General features: G+C 42.6%; 1 protein-coding gene across 7 annotated transcripts in view; it reads right to left on the reverse strand.

Moving 5' to 3' along the window:
• The window catches only part of Boll (boule RNA binding protein), a 57,430-nt gene extending 47,774 nt beyond the window's left edge, over positions 1–9,656 (reverse strand). For 4 of the 7 annotated variants that reach the window (XR_015736874.1, XR_015736875.1, XM_087902464.1 and 1 more), the window contains exons 1-3: positions 8,641–8,848; positions 5,911–6,054; positions 3,240–3,331 (exon numbers count right to left, since the gene is read on the reverse strand). Coding sequence is in view for 4 of the 7 variants with exons in the window: in XM_087902464.1 (XP_087758590.1) it covers positions 3,240–3,331; positions 5,911–6,054; positions 8,641–8,715 (311 nt within the window). In the remaining 3 variants the exon portion in view is untranslated. Of the gene's footprint in view, positions 1–3,239; positions 3,332–5,910; positions 6,055–8,640; positions 8,849–9,527 lie in introns of those variants that run through there. The other 3 variants (XM_085684224.2, XM_085684225.2, XM_085684227.2) reach the window with 3 other exon arrangements.
• Between the last annotated feature and the right edge of the window lie 2,344 nt (positions 9,657–12,000).

Consider the following 12,000-nt stretch of genomic DNA (forward strand, 5'->3'; position numbering starts at 1 on the left):
GCAAAATTTCTTATATTTAATTTATATATGTCTTTATAAATCCATCATTTAATCATTACTGTTACAATAAACTAGTAATGTAACTATGACTATATTTTTCATACATCAATAAAAATGCAAACTAATTTTTTTCATATTTGATTTTTACATGCAAATAACCCCAACAATCAGGAAGCAGATGCAAAAAAATTTTTGAATTCCAGCTCAGACTGTGATACACAGCAAAACTGTTTTCTAAGGTTTAGAAAGAAAAGGAAAAGAAAAAAATAGGATACATGTATATGTCATGCTCAAAATGCTAAACTATAAGAAAAATACGTATCACTAACATGTATGAGTCCTGTTTAGATATCAAATAATGCTAAAAACTATGACTATCATTTTACAACTAATAATTACTGGATAATAGTATTCCTTCTTGTTAACGTTTATTTTTGTGCTGGGGAAGAAAGGTCCCCATTCCTTCTGTGGAAGCGCTCCACTACCTGGCTACATCGCTAACATCAAAGAAACTTTTTTCCTAAAGAATTAAATTCTCCTACCTGTTTGTCCAAACATTAATTATTTTAACACTAATTTTTGGCATAACACACCACCCAGTGGAAAATGGATAGAACACAGGAGAGAATACAGCTTGTTTGTGTGTATACTCTTATTTTTCTGAAATGCCTTTACTTAACAATGTTTTGCCTTTTAATTGATTTCTAAACGTAACAGGTTTCATTGTGACATTTTATTTATTTATTTTCCAAGACAGGGATTCATTCTCTGTGTAAAAGCCCTAGTTGTCCTGGAACTGACTTTGTAGATCAGGCTGTCTCAGACCCGCTGAGATTACCTATCTCTGCCTCTCAAGGTCTGGGATTAAAGGTGTGTGTTGTTTTTTGCTGTTTTTATTCCTTGGGGGGCACCACCCAGCTCCCAAATAAATACAGAGGCTTATTCTTATTTATGAATGCCCGGCCTTAGCTTGGCTTGTTTCTAGCCAGCTTTTCTTCAATTATCCTGTCTACCTTTCGCCTCTGGGCCTTTACCTTTCTACAGTCTATGCACTTTTCTCCCCTCACTCTGTGCCTGACTGTGTAGCTGGGGGACTGGACCCTGGAGTCCTCCTCCTTCACGCCTGATCCTTTTCCCCCTAGATTTCTCCTATTTATTTTCTCTGTCGGCTAACCCTTATCCGCTCCGGCCTTGCTATTGGCTATTCAGTTCTTTGTTAGATTAATCATGTGCTTTAGACAGGCAAAGTAACACAGTTTCAAAGAGTTAAAACAAAAATTATTTATGTTTATGGGTGTTTTGCATAAATCTATGTTCCTGGTGCTCACAAAACCCAGAAGGTGTTAGATTCCTAGGTGGAGTTTCGGGTGACTGTGGTTCTAACGTGAGTTCCAGAAACTGAATCTGGGGTCCTCTGAAGGAGCAGCAAGTGACCTCACTGAGTCTTTTCCAGCCCTGTTCTTGCTGCTTCTTACAAACCAATTAAGTTTTCGTTGTTTATTTTTGTATCTCATTGTTGCTGTTACACACTGGTTTATTTTTAAAAATATTATCTATGTTGTCTACAAACTAATTTCCTTCATTTTCTAATTTGGTGAAATACAGGTTTTAAAAATATACTTTAATAATTTTCTGAATTTCATTGATTTCTACAGCAATCACTTCCTTTTAATCTCTAATTTTGTTAATTTGGGTCTTCTCTTTTTTGGTCTGGAGAACTCAGTGAAATCAACATAAGAAAGTAAATTATTGAAATGACAGGAGGCGGGGAAAAAGAAAAGCGAGGTGAGGTTAAATGAAGGTTAAATGAAAGGAAGAAGGATGCAGAAAAACACAATGAATAACAGCAGGTTAAATCATTCTGACTGCACAGTAAGGGAAAATGTATAAGCAAAATTAAATATAAGAATAATAAAAGAGAAAAACATCGCTTTTTGAAAACAAAGTAAAAATACTAAACTATAGTAAGAAAGGAAAAAAAAAGATACAAGGCCTCAAAGATACACAAGCAAAATAAAGCAACCGAGACAGTGCTCGAAAACTCTTCAGTTTAACCTCAGGCTTTTTTTTTTTTTTTTTTTTTTTTTTTTTTTTTTTTTTTTTTTTTTTTTTTTTTTTTTGCGCAAGGGCAGAAATCAGCCTCTTTCTTTGCCCAAATATCACAAGAACAATCTCGTGGCCCCTTACTCATTTTCTTCCTGTCTGAAACTTCTTGATCCAGGTGTTATAATCTACCTTGTTCTCAGCACCACTGTCTTCCATGTTCCTATTAGGATGCCCATTAAGTCCTGCTGAAGGCATTCAATTGCTTTTCTCATCCAAAGTCCCAAAGACCACATTCTACCAACAAGCAGCATGTCCCAGCCTGTCCCAGCAATACCTACTCCATGGTACCAACTTTTGTCTTAGTCATTGCTCTATGGCTGTGAAGAGACACCATGACCATGGCAACTCTTGTAAAGGAAAACATGTAAGTGGGTATGGCTTACAGACTCAGCGGTTTAGTCCACTGTCATCATGGTGGCATACAGGCAGACATGGTGCTGGAGAGAGAGCTGAAAGTTTAACATCTGGATCCATAGACAACAGGAAGAGTGAGGCACCGGACCTGCCTGCTTTAGGTTTCTGAAAGTCCAAAGCCCATATCTAGTGACAGGCTTCCTCCGATAAGGCCAAGTCCTTTCAAACAGCACCACTGTCTGGGAACCAAACATTCTAACATATGAGCGATTACGGGGGCCACTCTCAAGTTATCACAAATTTTTTGATTTGACAATTTATCATTCTTATTAGACTGCATTTTTCATTTGTTCCTTGACTAGATTCTGAACCACGGACCATTCTTTCAGATCAGCAATTTTCCGATAAATTCTCTTATAGATTAAGAAAAAGAACACAATTCCAGAAGTATCTGCTGTTTCAGCTTCTGCTTCTTTAGCTACTACTATATAATTTTCCACTCAACATTTTTGCCATATTATACTGAATGGCCCCTTGGTCCATGTAAAAGCAGGTTTTTAGATTAAGAAATATTATAGAGCCCCCTTTTACCCCAGTAAAGATCACATTCCCCAGTAAAGATCACGTGTGCACGCAAGCACACACACAGCAAATGTAAGGAAAAAAAGTGGGCATAAAATTCTCTACTAAGAAAAAGAAGACAAAATATATTAGCATACAAAACTTAACCCAACAAAACACAGTTCATTATTCTATATATTATGTGAACTGATACAAACCCTTTGGATACTCCGGCTCTGTCATTAACAATCTTCACTTCTTTTACAGACCCATACTGGGAAAAAAATTTTCTTAAATCATTTTCATTTGTCTGGTGGCATAAAAAGAAAACATGAAGAAATGTTCAGTCACTAAAAGATGAAACAGCTACAAAGCCTGCTGTGGGGACAGAAAAACTACAGGCGAAACCACTGTGACTAAACTCTGTGTGCTTTGCTCTACGTAGGAGCGAGGCAGCTATTTTCAACTGAATGTTCTACGACTGCAAAGAATGCTAACTATGTAAAGGACTCCTTCAGTGACTTTAACAATGTTAACGGGGATTGTGTATACTAAACCCATAGTCAGGTTGCATTATTATTTGCTCTAGTATTTGGGGAGGGCAGCCGTACATCAGTAAAACCAATGGCCTCATCCAGTCAGTTTGAGGTAATCAACATAGTCTTTAGGAAGACTCAGCCTTGGGAAAGAAATATATTTCCCCCAAATACTTGAATTTGTCATAATAAGTTACAAAATGACTATAATATTTCAAATAACAAGATGTTTTCCCTGTACTCAACATAAATTTTAGATAACTACAGACATTACATTGATACAATAAAATTAGTAAAACAGGCACACAACGTTCAAGATGCGTACAAAGATGGTTTGGGAATATCTGATTTTACGGAAATATGTAAGACAATAAGAACTATTCCCAGAGTATTTATGTTGAATTCATGGCAATTTGATTTTGGATTCAGTTGCAACTGTTTGCTTCTAAGCATAACTTTAAGTTTACCTAAAGGAGAAACAAAGGGTGCCTTAGCGCACAGCCACTCACTTTGAGCTCAACTGTTACCTCACTTAAATACACGATTTGCTATTTTGGATGATAGCATTAATTAAGTCTGTTAAATTGGACAACGATAAACACTAAATCTAAGAATAAGAGAATTACTTTTATTATAACAATGGAGTTTCTAAAAATGGAGTCAATGCTAAAATGAGAACCACTACTATATATTCAGAAAAGTGAATCCAAACTGTTTTCGGGAGAAATCACTAACTCGTAGAGTAAGGGAAAAGACAAAGTCAACAAGACTGAACCTGCAGAGGCACAACTGAGGTTTAAAAGTCTGTTTGCTACTACAGGAAATTACTTCCTCACAGGGACTATTTGTGGTTTTGAAACACACATCTGAAGGGAAGTAATTCTGTTACTTTAATGCTATGGCTGTGTAGGCAACAATAACCTCTAAGGTTCATAATGGCCTGATGTGTTTTAGTGACTGACATGAAAATGTTTTTATTGAATACTTACTTTAAAAGTTCACTAAGATGTTTAATAGGAATGAATTCTAAGCATGAATACCTGTATTTTCCATACCTACAATCTTTCAAAAGGTAAACATTTTGTAAAGCATATTTATTCATAGGGAAACAATCATATACTTAAGATTCATTATTTTGGCAAATGTACCAAGCATAACATTTTTCTTAGGTGAAAGAATAAGTAATTTTACCTAGACTGTGATAGGAGTATAAGGTGTGTGTCCAAAATCACACACTATGGCACCTTTATTACCACAGGCATCTCTCCTTATATCGCTAATATGTAAACTTAGAAACGCTTCTATAAATTCACCTGGGAGAGGAATGTCTATGTGCAGACTGAACTTAAGACCTCTACAAGCTAGACACACCTCTACCCCGAGTTACAGACTCAGCTAAGGTAAGGGCATCTGACTAAGAACATTCATGAACATCTTTCCTGTTCACATCTACTACTACACTCTTACACAGGAATACTGAAAACCACCTCAACTATGTTTTTCTCACAGTGAAGTAGCTGATGAGCGGCTATTAAGTACAGATTCTCTATCTGGACAACAAAGTCTTTTAAATTAGCAGATTATAAATCCTATCAAAGAAAGCTATTTGTAAGAAATTTAAGTCTAGAATGTGGCTTACGAGTGCAAGATAAAGGTTGGGATAAAGATATAGGATTTGGGGGCTGAAGTGATGGCTCAGCAGTTAAGAGCATTGCCAACTGTTCAGATGTCCTGAGTTCAGTTCCCAGTAACCACAGGGAGGCTCATGGGATCTGATGCCCCCTTCTGGCAGGCAGGTATATATGCAGATAAAGCATCACAAACCAAAAATAAATAAATCTTAAAAAATTTCACGTATATATGGCTTTATAAGACTAAAACATTTAGATTAAGTTTTCATTTGAAAATTGAAATAATCAATTATCTAGGAGCATCATGTAACAAAGTATAACTGAAGTATGCTGAAAAATGAAGAATATTAAGCAATCAGTGAGAAAAGCACATTACTTAAAATTAAAGAAAGAAAAAATGAAAGGCATATTTCCATCTGTAAGTGACAAGGGATACAGAAATTAAAGAAGCCTCAGTTTCCTTGTATGTGCCATGGATAGGCACCCCTGTAAACTAGCCTACACAATCACTGTACCACTGGACAGGTATGTCCCTGAAAACTAACCTACATAATCACTGAAAGGGTTATTTGTATTTAAACCAAGACAATGTGAAGCCTATTATCCAATATGCAATTTTTATAGTTATAGAAGGAAATAACTGCTGAAAAATAAAATAGTTAATTCTAAAGAAAAACAAAACACCATTCCTTGCCCACCGCACTGCACCCACAGATAGATACCTTAAAGTCAATTCCTCCTACGAAGATGCGGTTAGGGATCACGGTTCCGTATCTTGGGGTACTTGTTTGGTTATTCAAAGGCACAGGTGATACAGGGTTGGGGGATGGAGATAATGAATCTGTTTGTGTTTGATTTGCTGTCTGCTGTAAAATAAAGTCATTTGAAACTCTTAGCACTGGGCCATTAAAACAGTCATTTAGGCAAAACATCATCTACTAGACTTGACCTTTATTCCAAAATTATGAAGACTACAATTAGAGTTCATAGCTTTTGTGGGAAATAAAAATGAAACAAAGTATGTCATTCTAGAGAGGTGCTGTCTATTAAACAGACTACTCAAATGCACTTAAGATAATTATAAGATATGAGATTGTTAAGGAAGAACAGCAGTGGTGAGGGGAAGAGGCAGGAGAATCTCTGTGACTTTCGAGGTCAGCCTGGTCTACAAGAGCTAGTTCCAGGGCAGCCAGGGCTACACAGAGAAACCTTGTCTCCAAAAAACAAAAAACAAACAAACAAAAAAACAAAAACCAAAAACCAATAAAAAAATGAAAAAAGCCTTAAATTCAAAAAGAAGTGGGAAAATAAGAAAAGACGACCACGTCTGTGAGCTGCTCTGCCACAGCCGTTGCACAGGTTAAAGCTGGCCTGGCGCTCCGTTTGGCAGCGGTGCTCTCCTGTTACAGACACCAGCATCAGACAGAGCCGCTAAAGCACGATGGATCTCGACAGAAAGAAGCATTCTTTGATCATGTCTGAATACTGATAAAAACAAAAGCACTGTGCAAACCATGACAACTGCCAAACATTGCTTTGTCCTGGCTAATTTAACAACCTTTTCTTCTTCATCAGTTTTACTTTTAAAATAACAATTCATGCAATCATAGAACTATTCCCATTACCTCAAAACACGCATTCCAGGTAAAACCCTTATCACTAAAATTCTGTCTGTAAGTCTAAAGCCTATATTGTATAAATCAAATTATTAATGCCTGAGAGAACCCATGGTATAGTTTCTTTCTAGTTCCAATGACTTCCCAGACACAACTCAATTACAGATGTGTTCTTGGCAGTATAAAGAGCATTGGCAACTTAATAAACTTGGATAACTTTAGCCTGAAAAAAACACCAAAATTTCAAATGTACGTATCTATTTGAAAATGTGACTGATCTTTGAAGAAATTACACACCTAGCTGGGTGAAGTGGTGCATACCTCCAACCCCTGTACTTGGGAGGCAGAACCAGGCAGATTTCTGTGACTTCAAGGCCAGCCTGGTTGGCATGGTTCTAGACCAGTAAGGGTTAGCAAGTGAAAAATTTACATGCCTAAACATACGGGAAAAATTGAGCTCAGTATATATCCATTATGTTCATACTTCTACATTGGAAGGCTTAATATATCATTATTAGTGTTTAAGACTTTGCATAATGGCAATAAAATAGATTTGTAATGGAAGATAAAAAAAATCAAGAAACGTATTTTAAAAAAACAATTCCTTCCTTCTGGGAAGCCTAGACAGATGTTTGAGACAATTTGGCATACTAAGTCCTTCAAAAACATTAAAGTCCATAATTCGCCAAAAAACATCACCATGAACTTTTAACTTAGATAACAGAATTGTTCTTTTCTGTATTTATCCTTTTCCATTTTATTGGCTAACAAAACCACTATTTTAAATGTTCTGTAATTAAAATGAAAAAGGCAAATTCCCTGTCCTCATGAATATCATATCATAGTAGTACAAAATAACAGATAAATATAACATATTGTATATTAGACTATGGAAAGAAACAGACATGAATGGCAATATGCAATACTAATAGAAGGAATAGCAACTATTTCTATTTCAACAGAGGAAATCTCTAACTGTAAACAGTACCAGTGTTGGTCTAGAAAATACTGTACTACCAGAGAGCATCTTCAGCTTCAATACAGATATTGAAGCTTGTCTCTCTGCCCACTTATTTATAGTATAGAACCTGTTAATAATAATAAAGCCAAAACAAAGGCGTTGAATGAAAGTTCTAGTTTGTCCTCATGTTTAAGTGAGAAGACAAACTCCATTCTTCCTGCGAGGAGAGGATGAAAGCAGCCCCAGAGGAAGAGACTTGACGCTATCCACTGAGAAAAAGGAAAATATTGATAAAAAAAAAAACAACCAACAATTCACCTCAGTCCCTTGTTCTAAAGGTTCCTATTCTGTTGTGAACGTCATCTGCTTACCTTTACCTTTATTATTTACCACCTTCTAAAAGAATATATGTATCTGTCACTTGGCACTATACTATAATATTCACGAGGCCAGGAAGTTTAAACAGATACACTTAAAACACCGCCACGTGTGAACCGGCGGGTACCATTACACAGCAAGGGTTCAACGAGCATTTGTTGAAGGTGTGAACACCTAGATCTCGGTTTCAGGAGAAACCTGCTTAGCATGTGCCCGGCCTTTGGCTAAGGACCGAAGTACCGGTTATATTCTAGAACCTGTGGTACTGTTCGCAGCCACACGGCTCCGGGAGAGGACACCTCGAGGTTCCTGAGAGAGCAGCGGTGGATCTAACCGGGAAAGCTCTCATTGTCAACCGTTTGGAAGCACGGATGGAGGGGCTGCTCCCGGGTAGCCGGTGGCGAGCGTGACCATTTTGCAGTCGATCTGGACACTCTTTCCTGGGGTTTCATCTTTTGCAAAGCCAGAAGGAAGGGATGTTGGGGGGGGGCGCTAACCGTCGCCGTCACCCGCCTCGGTGCTCCTTCCCCTCGGAGGCCAGCAGCTGGGGGCGATGGCGGAGATGGCCGCATGGACGCCTTCCTCGGCTTCTCTCAGGTCATCGTGGACGGGGGCGCCGACGCGAGGGTCCCCCCCCTCCCCGCCAAAGTGCGGGAGGGAAAAGAAGGCCAGCCAGCGAGAAATCTTGCCGGGCAGACCCGCCAGCAGCCGTGGCGGGAACCCTCAACGGCACCGACCACGCGCTGGCGGCCTCGCGCGGGTCCCCGCCCCCAACGTGCTGGGCGCCCGCTGATTGGCTGCTGGACGGGAGCAGGGCGGGGCGGCACGCGACCGGGCCGCGCTGGGTGCCCGCTGATTGGCTGCCAGCTGGCCGGCGCGGGGCGGGGCGAGGCAGCACGTTACCAGGCTGCGCTGGGGCCCGGTAGGCCCCGGGCTGGGCCCAGGCCTGCCCTGGGGGAGCGGGGGAGTGGGGGAGCGGGCGGGCGGCGCGCGTAGCCCCCCGGACTTCCCGAGCTCAGGGCTCCCCCGGGCGAAGCGTCGACGGCTGCATGACCGCCAATCGCGGGCAGCGAGAGGGTGTCCCCGAAGGGCGAGCCTCGACGGCGCCGCCGTTTAGGCGGGAAAGCGTTGCGGGGAGTGGGAGGGGGGGTGCCACTCGTTGGGCACGGAGGACCGAGCATCCCCGCGGTCCCCGGCCGGCCGTTTCCCCGCGCTGCCTTCCCGCCCGCCTTCGTCCAGACCCCAGGCCACCCCCACCTCACACCCCGACGGCTGCTCGTCCCCCGCGGGGGCCCGCACCGTCTTCCTCCCCAACCGAAGAGCTAGCGTTTTGGCTCCGAAGCACGACCTTCCGGGGACACCCTCCCCCGACCCCGGCACTCACCGCCCGGGACTCGGTCTCCATCTTTCCGGTCCGGTCCCTCTTCAGAGAGACAGCGGGAGGCGCGGGAGCGTCAAGTTGGAAGGCGTGTTCCGAGGAAGCGAGCCGGCGCGGCTCCCGTCGGGGACTCGCTCCCCCTGGCGGCGGCGGCGGCGGCTGCAGCGGCGCAGTCTCTGAGAAGGGCGAGGGCGGGGGCGGGGGGGGGCGTGGAGGGAGGAGGCGGCGACGGCGACGCTGTGCGCAGGTCCTGGGGGCGCTGGGCGTGGGGCGGTGTGAGGCGGCTCGCACTGCCCGGGGGCACTCGACGTGGGATGGCTTGCATTGCGGGGGTGGGGTGGGGGTAGGATGGCACTGCGGGGGGGATGGCGTGGGAAGGCTCGCACTGCGGGGGACTGCCGGGGCGTGGGCGGCCCTGCACTGCGGCATAAGTAACGTGCTCCCCTCACAAGGTCTATGCTCTGAGGCAAGCTGTCGCCCTCCAAGCACTGCTGCACCCACCTCAACCCTCTACTCCAGCAGGGCCCTGGGGACTTCCGAGGGCTGGTTCCATGACAGGAGACAGTTTCCTCCTGCAAACCCTCTCCCCTCCCAGAGCAGAAGCCGCAGGCACAGCACTCGGGGCAGCCAGATGTTTATTTCCAGCAGTTGGGAGGCAGAGGCAGGGGTGTCTCTGAGTTCAAGGTCAGCCTGGTGTATGTAGTGAGTTCCAGGACGGTTAAGGGCTACCCAGTGAAGCCCTGTCTCACCCTCAGTCCGCCTCATTCTCCGACGATTAAAAAATAAATACAACTGAGGCGAGAGCTCGAGGGAACCATGCTCAAGATCCTTGGCCCCATAGCTTTTGGATCTCTAAAGGACTGCAAGTACCATTGCAAATACTTTTTCTAAAAGTTTGCAGAGAGCCCGTCTTATATGTTAAGCAGTATGTAATTCCAGTTAGGTAACCTCATATAATACGGACTGCCGTTAGTGTAGGCGACCATCCACCATGACTCATTTTGTTTCGGCACGATCACTTCTCCAGTTCTCCCGATACATACATCCCTTATATCACAGCTGAATTAACAGGCGGATCAGTACTTCGGTCAAGGTTTAAAGCTGTAGCAAATTTAGCCCGAGGATTCTGCAACCCTCGTTCTTTCAGTCGTCAGCATCAGCAAGCGTTAAAAGTTACATCTGTGGCAACCTGTGTAGTCGGCACTTGAGGTATTTGTCCTCAAAATACGCTGCAACTATATCGATTTTAATGTGTCTACAGATGAGTTATCAAAAAAAGTACTCGAAAGGTCAGACGGGAAACAGATTAAGTTCATTTTAGATGAAGCATCCTAAACACTGTCATACAATTTTAGTTTTAGTTTCTGTGGAAAAGATTTTAGTTTTTGTGGGAAAGATGTACTTGTCACAGAGGTATTTGGTCTGGCATAAGGAACAGCATAGAGGGAACCGTGACTGTGTCTCAAGGACTGTATTGGTGTTCTTGTCGATACCACACTTACCTGTTCAGGTTCTCTTGGACTTTTTAATCTGAAAACAACTTAAAAAAATTTGAATAAACACAAAATTATTTTTTTCCAATTTAGAAGGCAGGTGTAGAGTTTTTATATTTATCACACAGTGGGGATGTGCTACTAGAAGGTAAATTTCAAACATCAAGCCTCAAAGCACTTTGAATGGAGAAGAGGCCAGGCATGGTGCTTGGTGTCTGTATCCCCAGGTACCTGTGAGGCTGAGGCAGGAGCATCTCTTGAGCGCACAGTGTGAGACCAGTCTGGGTAACATAGGACATTGTCTCTGCAAATAAACTAGAAGTGGAGAAGAGACCAATCTGTACAATTAGTAATTATGTCTAAATATGCTCACAATAAAAAATACAAGCGGAATAAGATAAAAGGTCCGTGAACTAGGATCCAATGCTGTGGGAATGAGGATGACATCATGGGATACAGCGGCAGGGCTGGGAGAGGTCATAGACCAGCACGCTGTTCTGGAAGGACACGGAGTTTTCAGACCTTATTATGGATCTGATGCTGGGACACACATATAAAATTTGATCAGACAGGGTTTCACAGTGCGGATCATCTGGCTGGAACTGTAGCCTAGGCTGGCCTTGAACCTCATGGTGATTTTCCTGCTCCAGCCCTTGATTGCTGCAGTTACAAGAGTGTACCCACCCTACCCGGGTTTTCTGCTAAAATCTCATTAAAATATTTAAAAGTAATTACATTTTGTGTGTGTAATCACCACACATCCGGAGTAAGAGGACAACACTTGCGGGAGTTGGTTCTCTCAACTGTATGACCCCCAGGATCAGTCTCAGGCTGTCTGGTCTGGGGGCAGCGCTATCACCCTCTGAACTATCTTGCCAGCAATTGCTTTGCCCTTCTTTGTCTTACTGTCTCTTTCCAGCTAGAACTGGAGTCTTCGAGAGGCAGAAGGGACTCAAGTCACATTGTTAGTAAGGGTTGGGTGCTAA

This window comes from Myodes glareolus, chromosome 27 (genome assembly GCF_982192425.1).
Source record: "Myodes glareolus chromosome 27, mMyoGla1.1, whole genome shotgun sequence".
In the NCBI taxonomy this organism is placed as follows: domain Eukaryota; kingdom Metazoa; phylum Chordata; class Mammalia; order Rodentia; family Cricetidae; genus Myodes; species Myodes glareolus.